The sequence below is a fragment of the Drosophila grimshawi genome, unplaced genomic scaffold (assembly GCF_018153295.1).
Source record: "Drosophila grimshawi isolate 15287-2541.00 unplaced genomic scaffold, ASM1815329v1 contig_1369, whole genome shotgun sequence".
Classification (NCBI taxonomy): Eukaryota; Metazoa; Arthropoda; class Insecta; order Diptera; family Drosophilidae; genus Drosophila; species Drosophila grimshawi.
Window position 1 is genome coordinate 2,185,783 of NW_025062891.1, and position 21,086 is coordinate 2,206,868.

The 21,086-nt window shown below is 35.6% G+C and overlaps 1 protein-coding gene across 3 annotated transcripts in view; it reads right to left on the reverse strand.

The window, feature by feature from the left end:
* Positions 1 to 1,454: 1,454 nt before the first annotated feature.
* Positions 1,455 to 21,086, reverse strand: part of LOC6559823 (rap guanine nucleotide exchange factor 4) — a 58,176-nt gene continuing 38,544 nt past the window's right edge. For 2 of the 3 annotated variants that reach the window (XM_032735575.2, XM_032735576.2), the window contains 16 exons: positions 19,651 to 19,797; positions 12,851 to 12,902; positions 12,617 to 12,711; positions 11,575 to 11,661; positions 11,328 to 11,469; positions 11,016 to 11,208; positions 10,561 to 10,706; positions 9,699 to 9,843; positions 8,124 to 8,300; positions 7,759 to 7,920; positions 5,024 to 5,385; positions 4,687 to 4,940; positions 4,438 to 4,608; positions 3,524 to 3,657; positions 3,102 to 3,451; positions 1,455 to 2,374 (listed from right to left, as the gene is read on the reverse strand). In XM_032735575.2, the coding sequence (XP_032591466.1) occupies positions 2,244 to 2,374; positions 3,102 to 3,451; positions 3,524 to 3,657; positions 4,438 to 4,608; positions 4,687 to 4,940; positions 5,024 to 5,385; positions 7,759 to 7,920; positions 8,124 to 8,300; positions 9,699 to 9,843; positions 10,561 to 10,706; positions 11,016 to 11,208; positions 11,328 to 11,469; positions 11,575 to 11,661; positions 12,617 to 12,711; positions 12,851 to 12,902; positions 19,651 to 19,797 (2,748 nt within the window). In that variant the 3' untranslated portion in view covers positions 1,455 to 2,243. Of the gene's footprint in view, positions 2,375 to 3,101; positions 3,452 to 3,523; positions 3,658 to 4,437; positions 4,609 to 4,686; positions 4,941 to 5,023; positions 5,386 to 7,758; positions 7,921 to 8,123; positions 8,301 to 9,698; positions 9,844 to 10,560; positions 10,707 to 11,015; positions 11,209 to 11,327; positions 11,470 to 11,574; positions 11,662 to 12,616; positions 12,712 to 12,850; positions 12,903 to 13,044; positions 13,498 to 19,650; positions 19,798 to 21,086 lie in introns of those variants that run through there. The other variant, XM_001987105.3, reaches the window with a different exon arrangement.

The following is a 21,086-nucleotide window of genomic DNA, read 5'->3' on the forward strand; positions in this document are numbered from 1 at the left end:
TGATTCATACAAATTTATGCAAAGTGCTAAAAAGAAAGTTGGAAAACAAAACTTTTGTATAAATGTAAACAAAAATTGTAGAAATTCTTTTAGGATTGTCAAATCGAATCACAATTCAAAATTTGAAATTTTCTTCTTTCGTTTGTTAGTATTATATATATATATATAAAGATTAGTAATTACTTTATTTTGTCCTAACATAGAAAGGCTACAAAATATATGTATATAATTATAGCTGTATATCTTAATATTTGACACAAAAAGTTTTGAAAACGTTTCTTAAACTAGATAGATCTAAGTTTATGGGTAAGCATATATGGTGTCATTTAGACAACGTTTTGGTCTACATCTAAATAAACATGTATTCTACATATTTAGATGAGTTTACATATCGGAAAATTGTTTTTGTACAGATTATATAATATTGTTAATTAGCAATTCTTAATGGACGATTCTGACAGAAATTCCCCATTTCGTTTGGTAGATAAAGTAATTAAAGGCTTGAAATCTCTTAAGTTCTCTTTAAATTGGTGTTTGTTTTTGCTTTTCGTTTTGTTTTGTTGTAATTCAAAATAAATTTGATTATATACCTAATAAACTAAAAACAATCGTTTCAAATTCGCAGTTATATAAAAATTGCATTAAAAATTCGTACAACTGTTTTGGGAGAAACCTCTGAACTCGTATCTTTTGTGGGTTATTGTGCATTGATTGATTGTGTTGGAAATACGAGAATTATAATAGATAGTGCAGAAATATAGATAATTGAATAAATATATATATATAAATATATATATATATATATATAAACTACGTTGTATGGTCTGGTAGGGTATAGTTGCCTACGTAGCGGTTCTTGTCTAAGTGGTAAGTCGTTGTTTGAGAGACCTTCGTGGGAGAGGAGTTGGTTTCTTTCGATACTACAATGTCTATAAATATATGTTAACTACTTTGGTTTACTAATTTTCCATATACATACATAATATATATATATCAAGTGTTGCCTTTTATAAGACCTGCATAGGAGTTTAGAACTTTGAGATAAAAGACACGAAATTTAGTAGATAGGCCCCATAAAAGTCACACTTGCCTTAAGAACTTTCTTTGGGTTCTCGGTTTAAAGTAATTCCTATTAAATAAGTACATCTTGAATGAAGCCATTTTCTTTTGTACATATACTACAACTAATAAGGTCCCTCTCCAGTGTTTTTGTTTTTTATGCCTTTACTTAGCATATTTTTGTTGTATTATTTATTCAACTCAAGAAAAATTATATGTGTTTTTTATACAAAATAAAACAACAGAAAATAACTGACTATAAATGTATGTGTGGTTGTATTTTATTAATGAATCTTGTATAGATAAAACATACATGTGTAAACAAAAAGAGAAAGAAAAATTTAAATAAATGTCTTACGACTATAAAACTTATATATATATATTATATATTATTATTAACTAGCTTCAACTAGATTTGATTATACAGGTAAGTCGCTTACTCTTATGACATGCCAAATATTCGTATGATTTGTATTTTTGATTAAAAAAATAGACTCCACTTTTATATTATCCCTCTCGATTGGACAATGTGCATAGCCATGAATTTTAAATGGATATTCGTATAACATTTTTATTCTTTCGTTTTTTTTTTTTTTTTGTTTTGTTATTGTTCGTTATTGTTTAGTAAAGTTGTAGGAAATAGGTTTAGAACATTGTTTTTGTTTTGGTTGTTGTTGTTGTTGTTGCTTTCTCTAAATGTTTAGTATCACACACGCCCATTTGTTTGTTTGTTTGTTTTATTTGTAACGCTCGTTGGGCTTGGGAATTTCGTTACTCCCATGTCCTACCCAAAGCCAAATGTTATTTAAAGCAAAAAGTTTTCTGTTTTTTTTTTTTTTGTTTTTTGTTTCAGTTCATTTTGGAAAATTGAGATAGTTGTTTTTGATGTTGTAACATATTTATGTATCTTTGCCAAGCTTACATAAACTTTACTTTGATTCTGGCTAATATGAATAAAGTTAGCTGATTAGTTTTTGTGGTTTCGGCGCTTAGTTCAGAATGCACTGGTTGGTCGCTAAAGGGGCAGCTAAAAACAACTCAGCTAAGCTCATAACTCTGCAGTTGATTACGGTTTTTATGGGTCTTCTTTTTTTAAGCCCATTAAATACGCGTTATAGACACTAAATACGAGCTAATTATAAGGGACTATACGACGACTTGTTGGTTGTTTCATTTAGTTTAATTTAATTTAGCTTCCGGGTCGGTTCCACCTTCTGTGACATGGCGGTCAAAACCCGCTGATTGTCAATCACACGAAAACAGCTGATGTACGAGCGAACTTCCCCCTCGCTCTTTGGTGACGGTGGCTCCAGACCTGAAAATAATGAATAGTTTTATTTATTTCTGTATTTTTTATTTATTCATTTCATGTCAACTAATTTTAGTCGACACTGAAAAGTACAAAAGGTAAAAAATAATTTTAATTTACTTAAAACTTATAGGTAAAATATATAAATAGTTTAGAAAGAGCAGCAGTTTCGGGTATTTGAAATATCGATATGGTTGTTGATAAGAACCCAAAATATACGAATGCAAAAAAAATGTTACTTCATTAATTTAAAATGTGTAGTTAAATTAGAGGAGTAGTCAACTGAATTCGAACTTAATATTTCAAATATTTTAAAAGTTTAATTAACTTTGAGAAGTAAGCAAATGAATTCGGGTTCAATTTCCATTCAGCTTAGATAAACTTCTGAGTTTTGAGTATTAAAAAGCAATTCTTGCCAATTAGGAACTCTACATGTCCAAAATTTAAGTAAATGTATATAATAGTTTGTTAAGAGTGTAAATATATTATTCATCACAAATTCACTGCTTGGAAAAAAGAAATAAAAGCAGAATTTGTGTCTCATTGAAGCCTCAGGCTATAATAACAATTAACACGTATCCACAGACAACAAATGTTAAGCCTTTTAAAGTGTATTAAAGAGGGGTCATATAAGAAATCTAGCTATATGGAACAATAAAAATTCATGTCAAATCAGAATGTATATAAGAATTTATGTACTTTGCACCCTGGATAATGTTGTTATGAAACTTACCCAAGTTTCGCGAGCGACAGAAGCGAATGGTGCGCATTGTTTGGGCCATCATGTGCATTTTCTCAAAGTTGACCAGTCCGTCGAGGCTCGTCTTGTTGCCCTCATGGGCAAAGGTCATGTCCTTGAGCAGGAGCGGCATGAAGGGAATCAGCGGCGGCTGCAGCTTGCCCACGAAAACACGATAAGCGCGATGATTGCGACTGGGATCGATGAGTGCCTCGAACTCTTGAAAGATTTTCCGAAATTTCGATGGTATCTTCTCCCAGGTCTGATGCATCCGCGATACGGCCATATTCGACAGGCCCATCACAATTGCAAAAAACGCATTCAGGTTCTGATACTCTTTGCAGCTGTGCATTGAAAATATTGATTTGTCATTTTTCATATAGAGTTCAGAGAATTATTGTATTTGTAACACTTACTAAGCGGCCAGCTTGATGAATTTACGCACTAAACCCACTCGTTTGCTGAGGCTCGGCGTGGAGACGAGCTCGGCAACAATCCAGTATTGCACCTCGTTGAAGCGCCGCAGAAACACATCCAAATTGGCCGTAATCTGTGGAGAGAGTTGGCATTAGTACGAAACTTGGCCAACACATCTTGGCAAGCTTTAATTGCCTTAACAATTTCTGGCAGACAACTCGTGCCAAAACTCAATTTGCAGCTACATGACAAATGCTAAACTTGTAAATGGTTGACGGCAAAACTTTTTGCCGGCTAGGAAGAACACCACCGATCGCCTCCCGGCCCGGGTGTAAAGGTCTTTGCCTGCACTTTCAGCCTAATTAGTCGATTTGGCATTCAAACTTCTGCCAAACAATGCAACGAGGCAGGCTTTGGCTATGTGCCTCAAAATGTGCCTAACTTACACTTGTCAAAAATTGATGAGTACTTTCTTTCAACTGCTTTAAAATAAATGTTTGTCATTACACTAATGATTTTCCACACTATCAAAAACTTTATGGTTTCCGATCAGTTTTACAATTAAAAATTAGTTTTTTGGTAGATCATTTTTTAATTCATTTATATTTATAATATTTTACACTTTCGATCGGACAAGTACATTACAGTTTTCTTATGAAGTCTGGATATGGATAAAATATTTATCTCATTCTGAATCAATTAATATAAGCTATCTTTCCATAGATTGAAACATCCTTACCCTAGACAACATTTTAAGTATCTCAATTTGTTCTTTCCAAAATGATGCCTGGCTCAGCTACCGAATACTACTACAGAGCATGAATAAATTCCTTAGACAAAGTTTTAAGTATTTTGATGATAGCGCAAACTCAATTTGCATATGTATAACAAATAGCTTTTTCTTTAAGTGTACCTTGCCAAAATGATGCCTGCCAAAGGTGTGATAGAGCAGCTCGTACTCATGCACCGCCCAGAACAAATCCCATTCAAATATTGTGATGTGATAGGCCAGCTCTTTGGTGCTCAAGAGTTCCAAATCGATGTCAACTCCATCTATGGCGCACTCCTGCTCCGGCAACTGTGTCTGTGTCGAAAATAATACAAAAGTGTTAGGCAACAGAGGAGAAGGTGCGGATTGTGGGGGGACTCTGTGTTGACTTACCAAAGCATCTAGATGATCCTTGACGGAGACAAACAAGCGGCCATTGAGCGTTAGACCCGTCGGTATGCTAACATCATTATCTTTGAATACGGACCGTTCACCATTGGACTTAACTTCGACGAGGCAAAGGTCATCGGGTCCACGGTTCAATTGGAGCTTGTCGGCGGCACACGCCTTGATTAGTTCCGCTGTGGTGTGCATGGGAAAGCGCAGGGTGCAATAGGTGTGGTCCGCACAGTATACACGGAAAATGACTGCAAATTGGGACAAGGGGATGATGTGATGAAGTGCGCCCATTAAGCAATCAGCTGCATTTGCAGTTTGAATTTCAACTCACTGTCATCGTCCGGCCGGATGACTGTTTTTGATGGCGTCGCATTGCCGCTAAATAGGCAAATTGGTTGGCCATTTGTGGGCAGCTTCCACTTTTGGCCGGCATTCTGATTGCGATCCTCCTGATATCTGGCCATCTGCGTTAGCACATTGTGTATGATGCTCGTCTCCTCATTTAGATCGGGATCGGCTTCCACCTCGGCCGCTAGATCTTCGATAAAATCGCATACGCTTGGCTCCTCGAAGGCGGCGTGTCGCACGGCCATAACCCATTTTTGCATGAATTGGATGACACGCTTCTTAAAGTTGATGATGTACTCCCGATCCTCGGGCGTTTGGGCCTCATCATGCGCATCACAATGGAAGGTACACAGCGGTTAAGGTAACCAAATCTCTGAACATAAAGGACAACACAGACTACTCGAATTTTGCGTATCCTGCAAATCTGTTGCTTTGGCACGCACACGCACAATAACTGAATGTGGTGGGTTGGGTCAGAAAGTGGGTTCTCCTTAAGCACATCACGTATTCCAATGCAGATTGGAGATTAGTTTCAAGCATCATTGAACCCCCCCTCAACAGCTGCTGCACTACATACACATTACCAAATTGTTGACCCAATATCCAAGGACTCTGTTATTGTTGTGTGTGTACATGCGTGTGTTTCTCTCTCTGTGGGCGTGTGTGTGTGTGTGTGTGTGTGTGTATAGGTCATTTTCAACTAGGTTGCGGCTGTTGTCTCTTTAACGTTAACAGTTGCTTTGCTCCAAAAGGAAGTGTATCACTTCGTTAGTTTCCTTAATACTGACCAATTTTGCAACGCATTAAGGTAAAATACCCTAAACCATATTCAGATTTGTTCAAGCTTTTGCTTGAGCTTTCACATGTACACGAAGAGGCTTTTCAGCTTTGTATGAATAACTCAACACACACGCACATCGATATCTTATATACCTATAAGTTGTATATATTCTTGATAAATATCTACAGGGTAGTAGCTATGTATAATTCTGCCCGTTTTTATTTATTCAGGCATGTTACAATTTTCGAAAGCTTTAAAGCCAGACTTCTGGGTGCTCCAATTTGCGACAGCGGAAATGCTTACCATTTTGAAAATGGAAAAACATCAATTAGCAATAGCAGTTTTAGTTTTAGGATTTTAATTGGATTGAGCGTATTGTAGTCCGCTCAACAACGAAAAGGTAAAACTTTTGTCAAATACGGAAACGGAAAAGTTTTGTATGTATTGGAGCACGACTTATTATGCAATCAAGGTCAAGGATTGGATGTGAAGTTGTGGTAGAAGTCAAGCGAAATTTACTCTTATACGATTTTGGATATGTTTGTTAGAGCATTAAGTCTTTAGCAGTGGCAAAGAAATAATTCTCCATTCTTGTGTTTGGTTTTCACTTGACATTTTTCAGTCACGAGCCTGACTTCATGCTTGGGCTTTGGGTGTGTATGTGTGCCCGTGTGTGTTTTCGTCTGTGTGTGTGTGTGTGTGGTGCGTGTGTATGTGGTTTGCATGCTGCCAACACTTAAGCTGTCGTTGTGGATATGTTTGTTGACCTCCCCCCGTCCTCATCCTTCCGCCGCCTCATCTACTATCCACCCCAGGAAAGAACGTGACTCCTGTGTCAGTTGGTTTTCAGCCAAGCGCTTAATAGACTGCGGTGGCAATGGGTGGGGACGGGGCCGGGGTTGGAATGGGGTGTGGAGTGTGGGGCAGAGTGTTTGTATTTTTAAAGTGTTGCGTTCAAAGTGGAGCATTTGGTAGCGAAAAGCTCTTTAACGTCGACTTGCTGACCGAGTTTGAAGATCCTGGTAAACGCTGGCGCGTGGCCAGCATAAACAAAACGTGACTCGAGAAATTCAATTATATCGTGTATAATATTATTTGTTTGAACTTGGTGGTAAATCAAATCATAAAGTTTCTATTGAGAACAACATCACAAATGCCTCATCAGCAGTCTCTTGCAGTAGATGCGAGCTATTTATGCAAGTTTGCTATTTAACTGTTTGGAAAATGAAAGCGATTTCTGATGGAAAAGTATTGAAATAATCCTAGAGCAGTCGCAAATTGACAAAAAGGGTATAATAATAATGAAGGTTATCTGAGCAGTGTTTACTAATATCTGTTTCCCATATCCCTCAGAGATTTAGCTTTTTTTTTCGCCAAAATTCTCAAAATTACGAAACTTTTAAAAGTCTTTTCTGTATTCCAAAATCGTAAAGATTCTGTTACACTCAAATCAAATAACCGTGCTGAAATTTAGAAAATCGCTCTAAAATCGAACTTAAAAGTATTAAGGTATATTTGTTATTATCTGAATAATTTTTAAATATATGATAAAATAAAAAGTAGAAATGCAGAGCCCTGAAAAATATATTCCATAATTTAGAATCAGAGAGAAGTTCCTCCAAAAAATGTTTTTTTTTTCAATTTAAATTTATAAACTATTTAAGAATTTTTAAACCGATTTTCCAAATTTCATGGCGATTTTTTTCTGAATGTAAGAGGATAGATAGAAGAATGTAGGATATGGAAAAAACTGGAACTTATGGTAACTGTTTCACATAGGATATTTGAAGGATTTGTCTAAACTCCACTATTAAGCATACAATAGGTAAGAGTCTCCTGATCTAATCTTATCTAAACTGAGCGTCTATCCGCAAAAATATATTTATGTGTGTTTTTCAATAGTGTTAAGAATTTAGTTTGTTTTGTAAAAAGGATATTAGTTGGCCAATTCATCGACGAGCTGCACCACGGGCATAAATACGATATGCGTGAGCAGAAAATCATCGAGGAATGGATCCATGCCGCTGACCGTCTGTCCCAGGCGCGTCTCAAGCAAATGTTCGAGCATTTTGTTCGGTGTGCCCGACATCACGGTATATCTGTTTTAATGGTATATAATAATATGTAATAGTGAATGGTAATTCAGTCACGTTCAACTAAGTGATAAAAGTGCCATCAAATTGGTGCGCTTGCCGCGTTTCGCGATTTCAATTAAAATTTGTTGGGTGCACATTAAAAATTGATGAATGGCGTCTGGTTGGCTTGGGTATGGGTCCATTTGCTATATACAATTGCCACTCACTTGAATGCTGAATGCTGTCCTCGTTGTTTTGCAACACGCTCGAGCACTAAAACATCTTTGCCGTGCTCCTGCAATCTCAGTGTATTGGCCTCGACATCACGCAGGATGCGATTGAAGTGCTCCTTGTCCACTCGCAGCAGATGGCAATTGTTCTCCTTCAAAACGATTGTAGCAGCTCTGAAAGCAGATTTTTTGTTTGTGTATATTTACTTTATTTGCCAATTTGAAGAAGTTTTAGGTGTGCTTTAATCGAATATTAAACGGAAAGCTCGAAGAACTTGTGTCAAACTTTTAATTACATGCTCGCAAACTGTTTAAAAATTAAAATTCCCTTCCATGTCCTACATAATTTGAAAATTTGCATCAATGCAATTAGCGCATTTCCCATGAAAAACACATTTTCAGCTGTTAAAAAAGGAAATCGATGCATGTTGGATAAAAGCCAAGCATATTAATTAATATTCTTTATAAATTTCGTCATTGAAAATCGACTTTAGGGTTGCATTTCATATTCAACACTGCTGTTGGCTATTCATTTTAATTCTTTGTGTAAATGTAAATAAAGAATTTTAAATAACATTGAATTCAGTGTATGAAGTTAAGCTTGCTATTAGCGTAAAAGGATTATGTAATTGATTTATTCATGATAGACAAAAGGCCGGACATAAGTTTTAAAAGTCTTTTTTTTTTATATTAAATGAGCTAATAACTTTAGTTTAGAGTTCGCATTGAGTTAAAAAACTTCAGTTTAAGTAAAATATTTAATTTAGAAGTTGTGTAAATTCTGAATTTAAAATTGAATGCTGGTAAATCTTTTATCTCTCAGGTCAATTTTGTAGACACATTAACGAAATTAATAATATATGTTTGTGAATTTTGTATATTTATTTTAAAACAGCACAATTGAGCTCAAACGAATAACTTTAAAAACTTTCAAAGGATTTGAAAATTTCAATTTTAAGCCAATTTATATGACTTTGTTAAAAGCTGTTTGCTTGTTTCTGTTGAGCAATGGCAATTGACTGATGAGTGGCTATTTTTCCCAGAAAATGTTTGACTAATGTCTAGCATATTTTCTCTTTTGCAAATATTTTGTTTCAATCGTCAATTGTTGACTATAAATGCCACACAATGGCTGCTGTTATCAAATATTCTTGTGGCTGTTGCTCTTGTTATCTTTGAGCAGCAACAGCCAAGTATCTAATGCTATTACCCGGCCGCAATTGTTGAATCTTTGGCCCCATTGTATGCTTGGCCAAGTGCAAGAGTGTTGCTTGTGGCCCCATTGTAAATATGTATACTATATGTTTTTATTTTGTATTGTAACTTGGGCAGAAATAAAGTTAAGAGTAGCTGCCCAACTCACTGAGTGAAAGATGAAAACGACTTACAGCGAATTGTTGATGGTCTGGCTTTGCCTTTGCTAGCTGTCTAAAAACTTTTATCTTGAAAAAACTTTTAAGTAAGCGGACTGACAGTTTAAAATGTTGTGCACTTTGTAAAAAGGGGAAAACAAATTTAAATGGATTCGCACGAATGGCAGAGGGCAAAGAGTTTACAGTTTCGTCTGCTTACCTGGGTGCGTCGTTAATCAAAGCCAATTTGCCAAAATCATCGCCAGTCTTCAGTGTGGCAACGGTGCCTTTGCCATGTATCACAACATCGACAGACCCTTTGAGTAAAATGTACCAGGAGCGGCCCTCGTCGCCTTGATTGAATACTGTGGTTCGCGTTGTTGACATTAATTTAATGGGGCGCATAAAAGGTATAAATAGAAAAAACGGATTAAAACCCTGAGAGCTTTTTCTCATAATTTTGTACAATAATTAGCTGCACTTGAATTGTTTAATTAGCCCTTGCAGACGGTATTTTATGTATATATATATATTCTATGTTGATAACAGCTGCTGTTTCTATATAGTCAACATCACAAAAAGGATAAACAGTAAAAACTGATTAAAATGCGGAGAGCGTTTTTCTAGAATATTTTTTTTAATCAGTTCCGCTTGAATTGTCTCAATCAACCCATGCAGAGAGTATTTTAAGCATATATATATATATATATATATATATATTCTCAGTCGGTTACAGCAGTTGCATCGATATAGTGAGTATTATAAAAAGGATAAGCGAAATAAAATTTTACATTGCAACATCCAGTTGCCTGCAATCAATTAAGATTAAAGTTATTTTATTTGAAACAAAACAAAAACAACATTTTTAAAAAGAAAAGAAAACGGAAACTATTTAAGAAGTTAGCTAAAATTAATCCTATTATTATTCGGGAAGTTTCTGCATCTTATTTTAACTAATCCGTTTAAGTTAAAAATACAACATCATAATTTTGTCGAATATCTATTTAATGTGCAGTTTTTCAATTTCAATTCCTCAGTTAACGAATTCAACTAATTTAAAAATGCATACTCCATATACTTACATATAGTGCCTGCCTGGGCATGGGCCTCGAATACAATTATCGAGGATAGCTCACGTTTGATGCTCGTCGATAGATGGGAGAGGGCTGCTATGTGCACAAGTTCCTCGAATACCAGCTCCAATTCCTCGGGTGTGCGCTCATGTGAACTGTTTGTGTGGTATGTGGGCAAATGTAGAGATTTGATTATAAGCAAATATCAGCAATTGTGGTCTCTCTCCCTGCAGTTCGACAATGTTACTAATTGGCAGGCCAAAGGCAGGCAAATATCAATCATACGCACTTGATGTGCGTGTTTGCTGTGCATGACAACGTTTGTTGTGTGTTTTGTGGTTACAAAGGAAAATAACCATTTTGGCTTAAAGCATTATTGATGTTGCATACTTTTGGTATTTGCCATCATGAGACCAATTCATCGTTTACAGAATATGCTGCAGTATAAGCAATAAAGGACTTACGGCTTGCGCAATATCATGCGCAATGTGGCATCTGGACCACGTTGAAAGAGTGCACTTAATGCCTCACGTATATGCTCATTAGCTGCACTAAGATCCTCAGCAGCTGGTAAGCCCGCGGCGGGTGCTCCGCCCTCCTCGTCCAAGCGAAATCGATACAGAAAGCATTTATCCTTGAACGGCTGCTCCTTGTTAACTGCAACAAATGTGACACAATGTGTTAAAATGCTTGAGCGCGTTAATTGCTGCATTAATTGCAACAGCCAATGGGCATGTTCGTAAAATCGCAAAAGCCCCTTCGTACTTCACACTCACCATGTGTCAGAACGCCTTCCTCGAGCAACGCCTGCCACATGCCAGCCGCCTGGGCCCGAGTGTGCACAATGGGGGCTAAGTTAACCAGCCAATCGACCAGTTCCGTGCCGGGCGCACACTTGCGTATTAACTTGCCCGAAACCTGAGCACCAAGAAATGCCGTAAATGACGTTACAATTGATTACATACATCATATATGTGTTGGCTTTTCGCAAAGTTAGTTGCCAGCCATTACGCCATCACTCACCTTACGATCCTTCAAACAGCTTGAGTTATCGACCACCAATAATGTTCGCAGCGCCCAGCCCATGCGGTTCATAGCAGGACTCGGCGTCTGGCATTTGGAAAACAAAATTGCAAGGATTATATAAGGATTATAAGAAAACTTTAAGACAACTTTAGTAACATAAACTGCACATAGAAAAGAAATGAAAACTAAAAAGTTTCTCTTTTGGTTTCAACAAGTTATTTCAAAATATACAGAAGAAAATGTTCTGAAAATTAAAAAGTATTTTTCCCTTTTCACAAATATTTTCTGTTACTAAGTAATTTATTTTAATAAGGATATAAAAAGTAGATATTCAAAATACATTTGTTATTTTCAAATCAGTATCAGCTTTGGAAATGAAACTAAATGATTTAATTATTAAAGGTAATTCCCGGGATCGATATTCTTAGTCGGGCATTGAATAAGATGGGAATACATAAGGAATGCATAACAAGACAATGTTTACTTAACAAGGAATGCTTATACAAGATACTGGTTTGAAGATATATGTTTGTTCAGTAATAAGATGAACAAGATTTTGTTTTATAATACGTGTTATATAAAAAAATTATTAGCTAATTACTAATCCGAATTTTGAATCAATTTAATATACTTTTATGACAAATATAAAATTGGAACTTAATTAAAGTTTCAATTTAATATTATTATATAAAATAAATGCATTTTAAATAAGACTTTTAGTTTGCTTTGCCAGAACTAGTAAATTAAAATAATTTTCTTTTTCTTCTCTGTATAAACTATTCTACAAAAAGGATGTGTGCAACATTGATAAATGACTCAATCAGTCACCCGGTCGGCCTTTGCCAGAAGCAAATTAACTTCATTTTCAAGAAGTACAAGTTACATTGTCTCAATGTCAACTATGGTTCTGGCACTGTATTTATTAATAATTGCTATATCCGAGTGTGTGTGTGTTGTGCGTCTGTGATTTATTGTAGTTACACATGCACACACACAAACCCACACACACAGATATACATTGTAAGGACTAATTGCTTACCTCTGTAATGGGCAGAGCTGGATTCGGGTGATCCGGACTCAGTGGGCGTTTTGTGGGCGATGTGGCAGCTGCAGGCTGTACGCCGGGACCAAATCCTGATAATATAATAATGAAAATACGCATTTATAAATTAGGGCCTACGGAAATGTATTTTCATTGTATATTATAGAATTTGAATGTTTCTGTTTCTTATTTAAAATGCACAATTAAAAGTGTTGTTCACTTGTCACATACCATTCTTTAATTTGCAGTTTGTAATAATGTCATTCATCAACTCCTTGTTTTTCTGCAATAACAAATAGATAATGGGTTAGCTATTGTTGTTTTGTTTTGTTCTGCTTATAAACAGTTATAGATAAATATAGTATATTTTATGGTTGTTGTTGCTGCTATGGCTCATTGCAACAGCCAATGCTGATGACGCGTACATTGCTCATTTCAAATGCCGTTGATTGTGGACGTTGCACGCGACGCCGCAGCTTGACAGCAGCGGAAGTGGCTCCAGCTCCCATTGTTGTTGTTATTGCTGTTGGTGTTGTTGTTGCTGTTGGCTCAAACAGTTGCTTGTCTTTATCACTATAGCGCAGCAGCACGCACAGCACCGCCTCATCGCTGGCCACAACTTGGCCAGAACGACGCCTGAATTGACGATGTTCGCGCTCACGCTGTCGCAAAAGATGGCCAGCTAACATTTGCACACACACACACACAACACAACATGCAACACACACGCACACACACACACACTTTCACTTTCACTTTAGTCGTTTTGGATTTCCTTTGCACATTCTTTTCTATGTTTTTTTGTTCGTTATTTTTTGTTAGCTAAGCGCCACAAGCTGATATACAGGTAATTTCTGTCAAACGTCGTCGAGCGCACTGATAACTTGATTCTCGCTTTGCCACTGCATGTTTCATTGCTATTGTTTTGCCTTATCAGACACTTGCTAGGGTTGTCAAAGTGCCCGACAAACGATTCGCTATTAATACACTCAGAAAGAAAAACCGCCTGAAAATCGATATACTTTTTGTGCCACCACAAAATTCCCACAACAGCTTTTTTTCTTAAATACTTATTTTTTTCTTATATTAAAGATTTAAATCTGACTTGGAATCAAACCATCAAACCAAACCAAATACTAAACAGATAAAGGAAAGCGTCGAGAAGTTAATCTAACAAAGTTATAACAGATATTATCTTTTCACATATAATCAAATCAATCAGTTAATATTGTAAATTATAATTTTAAGTAGCCTTAAATTTCAAAATTAAGTAAATAGTTAGGCTTTGAACAAATTTTTCATAATTCAACACTCCTGAACTCCCAACTAAGTAATACTATAAGCATTTGAATTAAGAATTATACTCTTAAATGCAATATAAATTTAATTTAATTAAACATTAGCATTCTTTAATTTCAAAAACGTTTTAGAGAGCTTGTAAGCGCAGATTAATTTAATTTGAATGAACTTACTTGGCTTAGGTTCTGATATACCAAATTGCATGTTTCTGAATTTTAGAAAGAAGTTCTCTTAATGGTTCTGGACGTATCCTTCGTAAGAAATATATTTTTTACTAAGAGAAAATATTTCTAAGAAATTATTCAATTCTTTTTAAATTGAAAACATTTCTTTTTGAATAGTTACACATTATATCCGAAACAGAAAAAACAACGTTCTATATTTCAGAGTGATTTTCATTTTAACGCGATTTTTTGCTGAGTGTAACAGCCCATTTGCTCATTGTGGTGACATTTTCATAAACAATCAGGGTTAAGCACATGGGCAAGGCCAAGGGCAAGGGTAAGTGGCCCGCATGCCAAGGAATTTATGTATTTTTTTTCCCATTGAAGCTTGGCAACACTGGGCACTGCCACAACTGATAAGCAGCAAAAACAGCATTTGTGTTGGCTTTGGCGCTGGCGTTGGCGTCTACGCTAATTAAAAGCATTTCACTTATCAAAACGCACAGCGGGACCAATGAGCGAATGCGACAATAGTCGTTAGATATGATGAATCCAATAATTATGTTGAAGTGGGAATGAGCGAGGTAGACCGTTGGGTTCCTTTCCAATTACCTTGAAACACAATAGAATACTTGGCTATAAATATAATACCCGTTGAGTGCTGGCTCTGTGACGCCTGCTCGGAAAGTAATTAGGACTATACTTTTGGCCATATTGCCTCGAAGAGGGCAAGCAGCTTAATTGAAGGCCAATTTACTCTAAGCCTGTTGCTTATGAGCTATTAAGAAAATGCGATTTAATTATTGAAGTGAAGCCAATTTCATATATTTTTTCAATTTCAAACACAAACTAAAGCTACAAGCAAAATTAATTAAAAAACGGAAATTAATCCATTAATAATAGAATTTAATCGATTTCAATAAGAGTTGTAAATGCATTTCCCATGTCTTTTGGCTTAAGCGCAGCCTTTTGCAGCTCATCGCAATTGCGCTAGTTGCAAATTTGAAAAGGCAGCCAAATACCATGCAATTTGCGTGTCAAACGCAATTATTTCAATTTCACTTACAGGGTCTGGCAGTGGAAACAGGAATCGGAAGCTTGTGACACAGCATGTGGTAAATTCCGTATGAAATACGAAATTTAAAATTCTTGTTCATTTGTAATTCAATTGCAAGCCAAAAGCGAGACTCGCTGATTTCCAAACGTATGTTTTTATATGCATTTAGTTTGGGACATTTTAAGAGCATCAATAAATTTCATAATTCTCAACAGTCCGCCTGAATCGCCTGCAGCTTTGTAAAGCAATCGTACTCTGGCAAACAGGTGGTATACGTAACACACAGTCCATAAATAATAGAAATGCGCAACGGCACTCGGGGCCAGCTGAACAACATGCACCATTGCATGTTGCATTGAACAAGCGCTTTATAGATTTATTTATTTATTTGTGTGCAAGCACATGCTCCAGTTGGGTGCATGTGCAACTGCAACTTAGAACAAAAAGCACATAGCGAGTGGCATAACAATCTGAATAATACATATGTGTATATAATTATGTATGCATCGGATACTTGTATTTACTTGCAACAGTTACGTGTCTAGATGCAGATGACGATGTAATGTGTAATTGAAGTGTTTGCGCTATCAGCTTTTTGATAGCTTTATTTTCCAATTAACAACACTAAGTTATTTCCACGTTATAAACTTTATTGGCTGTATTTAGACTAGAAGCCTAATGCTTAGTCTTTTCTTAAAGGTTTGAAGCCACTTGCTAAGCCTTGAGACTAGAAGCCAAATGCTTAGTCTTTTCAGCAACAAGAGATTAACTAAACCCGATCGATCAGCCGAAAATGAAGGTTTGAAGCCACCGCTAAAACTTCTCACAACGATAATAACTATAAAACGATCGATAATCTGGAGTTATGCAACTAACTAGCTGCAGCCGCCGGCCGATCAGCAAACTCACTTTATCTCGAGAGAAAGCGAGTGCTGCACAAAGAGAGCAAAGAAAGAACGTCGGCTGCTGCAGCTCAATATGTAATTAAGACTAACAATAAGCTATTTATATTAAGCCACGCAAGGCTCCAAATTCAAACTCATAATCAATTAAATGTCTTTGCTGCTGCTGCCAACAAGAAGTATAAACATATTTTGAATTATTTTACTTAACATCACCTAAAATGAGCACGTCACACAAATGCCTCAATGATTTACAGTATTATTGGAAATAAAACACAACAAACACAAACAAGAAACGAGTTCTTTCTTCCACTAAATTATGATACAAAATTTCTGATACCATAATATCCAAACATTTTTAAAGACTTCAATTGAGCTGTTCCTTGAATGTGCTAAGCTGGTGAGCTCTTAAATAATTTAAGAATAAGGGGACAAAACACACTCAGCAAAAAGGTTTTCTTTGTTACACGAAAAAAATTCATCAAATTAGAAATACACTTCTACTATTTTTCTGAAATATTTTCTAGTATTATTATTTTATTATAATTTTTCTAATTCATTGTTCACACATTTCAAAAACGAATGATTGAATTTGAATCACCGTAAAATATAAGTATATTTTAAAATAATTTTATTTGAATTTATAACGTTTTGAACATGTTGCAAGTTTTTTCAAATTGAATTTTGTGCATTTAGATAATATTTATAACGTTTGGAATAATAATATAATTATTAAAAAAGCTAGTTTCTAAGTTTTGTTTGCACATAAAAATTTCGAAATGTACTTCTTAAATTTAAAATCTATTCTTGAATTAAAGAAAAAAATGTGCCATTTTTGAGGAATACAATTTCGTAATTATAGGATGCTAATATGCATCAAGAGTATTGCGTATTTCTACAATTCAGCGCGATTTTGTCTGAGTGTATGATTGAAATTACATTCATATATAAATTTTATCATCCTGAGATTAGCTTCTTCTACTGTCAAATCAAACAATTTCCAGACACTTGCACAGGCTCAGCACACAAAACAACTCGCAGTTGGATGTGAAAAATTGCAGTAACAAGTCTTCGCGTAATATACTTTCAATTTAAACTGATTATATCGCATTTACCAGACGATGTGGCAGTCACAAATGCAACATTTTAAGGCACAATCTTTTACAGTCTGTGTGTGTGTATGTGTGTGGCACAAAGTTTCAGTTTTGCACATTGCGTATACGTAATATATGTTTGCGCTGCGTGCTGCAGCTACTTTGTTATCCACCCCCATGCAGCAGCCATGAAGCAGCTGCAGAGGCAAGTGGCAACTATGTGCCCTCTCTGTGGGTTAGGAAATGTGGCCACAATTTGTGGTAACTTTCCTCTTTATTTGCTTTAGTAGCTTTCTTTCTGTTTTTTTTTTTTTTTGTTGTTGTAACCCAAAAGGTAAATATGCATTCATCATCTTGTGTATGTGTGTGTATGTGTGTGTGTGTGTGTGTGTGTGTGTGATTCTTATACCTTTTGTGCGTGCTCGCATTCAATGTGCGAGCATTGCTTCCCCCAAGGGCGAAGTTCATTACGGTGTGTGTGTGTGTGTGTGTGAGGCACGCCCTAAAAACGGAATCTTTTGTAAAGTCTCTACAATGTATTTGGTATCTATCAAACTTTTGATATTTTTTGACATTGGAATTGAAAACCTTATTACCGAATTCTGTGGCTTTCATTTTGGGTTTGAGCCTAATGCAAATACAATGGTTCTGATTGTACAAGACTAAATTGGGGCGAGGTGTCGTAAAGCTAGTTGCAAGAAAGTTAATTTCAATATTCAATAAGTCCTTTCGAATTCAATTAGCTTTGTTCTCCTTAAATGCGAATACATAATTGCAATCCAAATTAATTTGTTGCGTCTTTTCAGTGAGTTGCGCATTATTATTTATTTACATTAATGACTAATGCCATCGATCATCCCCCAAATCAACTAATCATAAGACTTTAATTCAATTTGGTAATTGACCAAAATACAGAAAAGCAATAATAAATAACGACAATAATCCAACGACAGTTTGACAAACGCTGCTAGGCTCAAAATGCTTGGCATATGTTTATGTCCTGAGGGTTGATTTGGTTGGGTTACGTTGCCTAGTCTGGTCGCATCATTAATTGTTAATTGCAATTTTAATTAAATACTTTGACAATGAAAATACCGCAAATGCTGAGCCATGTCAGGAAGACAAGACAAGAAGCCTTCCAGAGCTTCTAATATTCAGCACACAGCTGCTCATTAGCCACGCTCGACTCTCCTTGTGGGTGTGTGTCTGTGTGTGTGAGTTTGTGTGTGTTGCTGTGTGGGTGCTGATTTTAATGAGGGCTTGACAAATGCTTAAGATAAGTATCAAAAGCGACGCCTCTGCCATTTTCTAAATACAATGACACTAGCTAAATGAACTCCAAGTCAAACAAATTAAAGCTTTCAGAGTAACAAAGGAAAAGTATGGAAGCCTATTACAGCATTCACGGAATTCTTTTATGCTTGTGTTATTTTGTGTAATATACTCATATCAATAAAATATCTTGTGACAAGTGCATGCACTCAGAACAAATATCGCACTGATATTTAGTAAATTACCATTTTTTTTGGCACTAATGGCAGTTCAGCTAATTATTCAGGTTGTGTCTATCTAAAAACTAGCCAAGATAAAAATTTTAAGTTTTACCTGTTATAAATTTATCTCTTAATAATATAAAATATTTTTAAATATAAAACAAAATCCTTTCTAATTTAAAGAATTTTTTATTATATCGAAAACCAGCCTTATTCTAGTTGTCCGGGTAATTATCATTTTAGGGCGATTTTCTTAATTTTTCTGAGTCTGACAGGCAACCAGTCTACACAGTCCAAAACGTAAAAGCTACGAAACCGAAATTCAAACTTTCAAAAAGAAAATAAATTAACTTACATCAAATGAAAGCATTCAACATTTTAATACCAAACAAGTAGTTCATTACAATGAAGCAACAGACTTCTTTATTCTCATCATTATTTATTATTTTAAAACATAGCCGTGAAGTCTAAAAAATCGATATACTTTTGGCACCAAGTCTAGCTCACATTATTATTTAGAAAGTATATTTCTAAAACAAAATATTTTGTCTTTCTAAATTCAGAGAAGATTTTTCTAAAATTTGGAAAAATATGCCTAACTTTCTGGATTCTTATTTTATTTGTATTACTCAGAAACATTATTATACATTCAAATTTTACGATTTCACATATGGATCGATAGATTCACATAATTAAAATAGAAATAGTAATAAAATAGAAATTATTGCTGAAAAAATAGATAGCTTTTATAATTTTAAGAAATTTCGTATATTTGTTTAGAGTAGTTTTTCTAAAAGCAACAAAATGTTGCTATTTATCAAGGTGATTTTAATTTTAAAGCGATTTTCTTTTTATCTGAGTGTAGTACTTGAATTTTCCTGAAACACATCGAATTTCATTGAAGTGTAATTTTAAGCCCGTGTCATTGCACGAAACACTCGATGCAGTGAAATATTAATATATGTGTATACACAGGTGCTTATGTCTGTATGTATGTATTTGTGCACATTCCGTCCGCTTACCTCCCAGATGAGTCGAAAATCTTGCTGTTCGACGCGCAACAGCTCGCAGGTTGTCTTCGTCACGACGGTGCTGTCCCGCGGCAGGTCGTGTAGTATTGATTCACCAAATGTGGCGCCCACGCCAAGATTACACAAAGTGACGGAGCTCTGCAAAGAAGATGAAGTGGAAAAAAGTAGGTGGTGAGCCAAGTAATGAGAAATCTGTATGAGGTGGCGGGTGGTCTACAGGCTACAAGTTAAAAGCTGATGAGTTTAAGTTCCAGCTGTAGATAAAACATTATTGCGGCAGGTGTTGGCTCAGACACAACCCGACACAGATGGAAGCTGACTTTGCCCGGTTGTGTTTACATTTCAGAGAGCGTCCTTTGTCTGTATGGGCTAATTGCTCAATGTGCCACAATTTGTTTGAATGCCTTGTGCCAGATAGTTAGCAAACATTTGCTCACAAGCTGTAATCGCTTCATTGCACATAAGGTTTTGCCAATATTTTCACAACGGAAGCTGTCAACTTCTAAAACCGGAAATGATGTGACAGCCCACATAGCTAAAAGCCCAATTTCATTCCGAGCTTTCCGTTTTCCCCCATCCAACGAATAGTCTTTAGTAACCGTAACCGCATCATTGCAATGACATTTCACTTTTGAAAGCATCACAATTTCTGCATAGTTGTGTTTTATTCCCTCTGCTTGAGAGCTAGTGCTGGGGATTTTGCGGCTTATAAGAAATGTTCAACTTGTAGTAAATGGATATTTGGCAGAAGAACATTCATGTTTTAGGCATGGAATATTGATATCCAAGGAGATATTTGCCTCCAAACAACAAGTGATTTAATTTCTGAACAATTAAACATGTATATTTTCGTCATAGAATAAATAAGTAATTAAGTAAATATGTTCATAAAATGCATGAATCTCTGCATCTTGTGAAAGTCGCACTTATATTTATATATACATATATATATACATCATACAAGTCGCCTTGATATTTGAGTATATAGACAAATATAGATAGATATATACAAGACTTATTATATCCTTTACTTAATGCGTTCATTTTGCCATTTTAATTTAAATAATTTGAGCACTTCGCACTATTTGAAATCTTTCCACTTGTTCAATTTGAATAAATAGAATAAATGAAACAAAATAAATATTTTTTATTTAACATGTCTTTTTAATAAATAAACTTCACACATTTTGAAATCTCTAAATTTGTTCAGTTATATGTGTGTAGAACTGGCAGATATTCTAAGTGGTATCACAGAGTTGAGCATTGCTCATTAGTAATTTTTTCTTCTGTTTGTCTCTAAGTTTGCATCTGCGGTTTGTGCGCTGCTTGTTGCTGTTTTGTGTTTCCCAGAAGTTGTCTTCTGGGCATCACTCGAGGGCCCAGCCTCATTTCAGTTGGCTTAAGTCTGGCTTTGGGCTGTGGCTCTG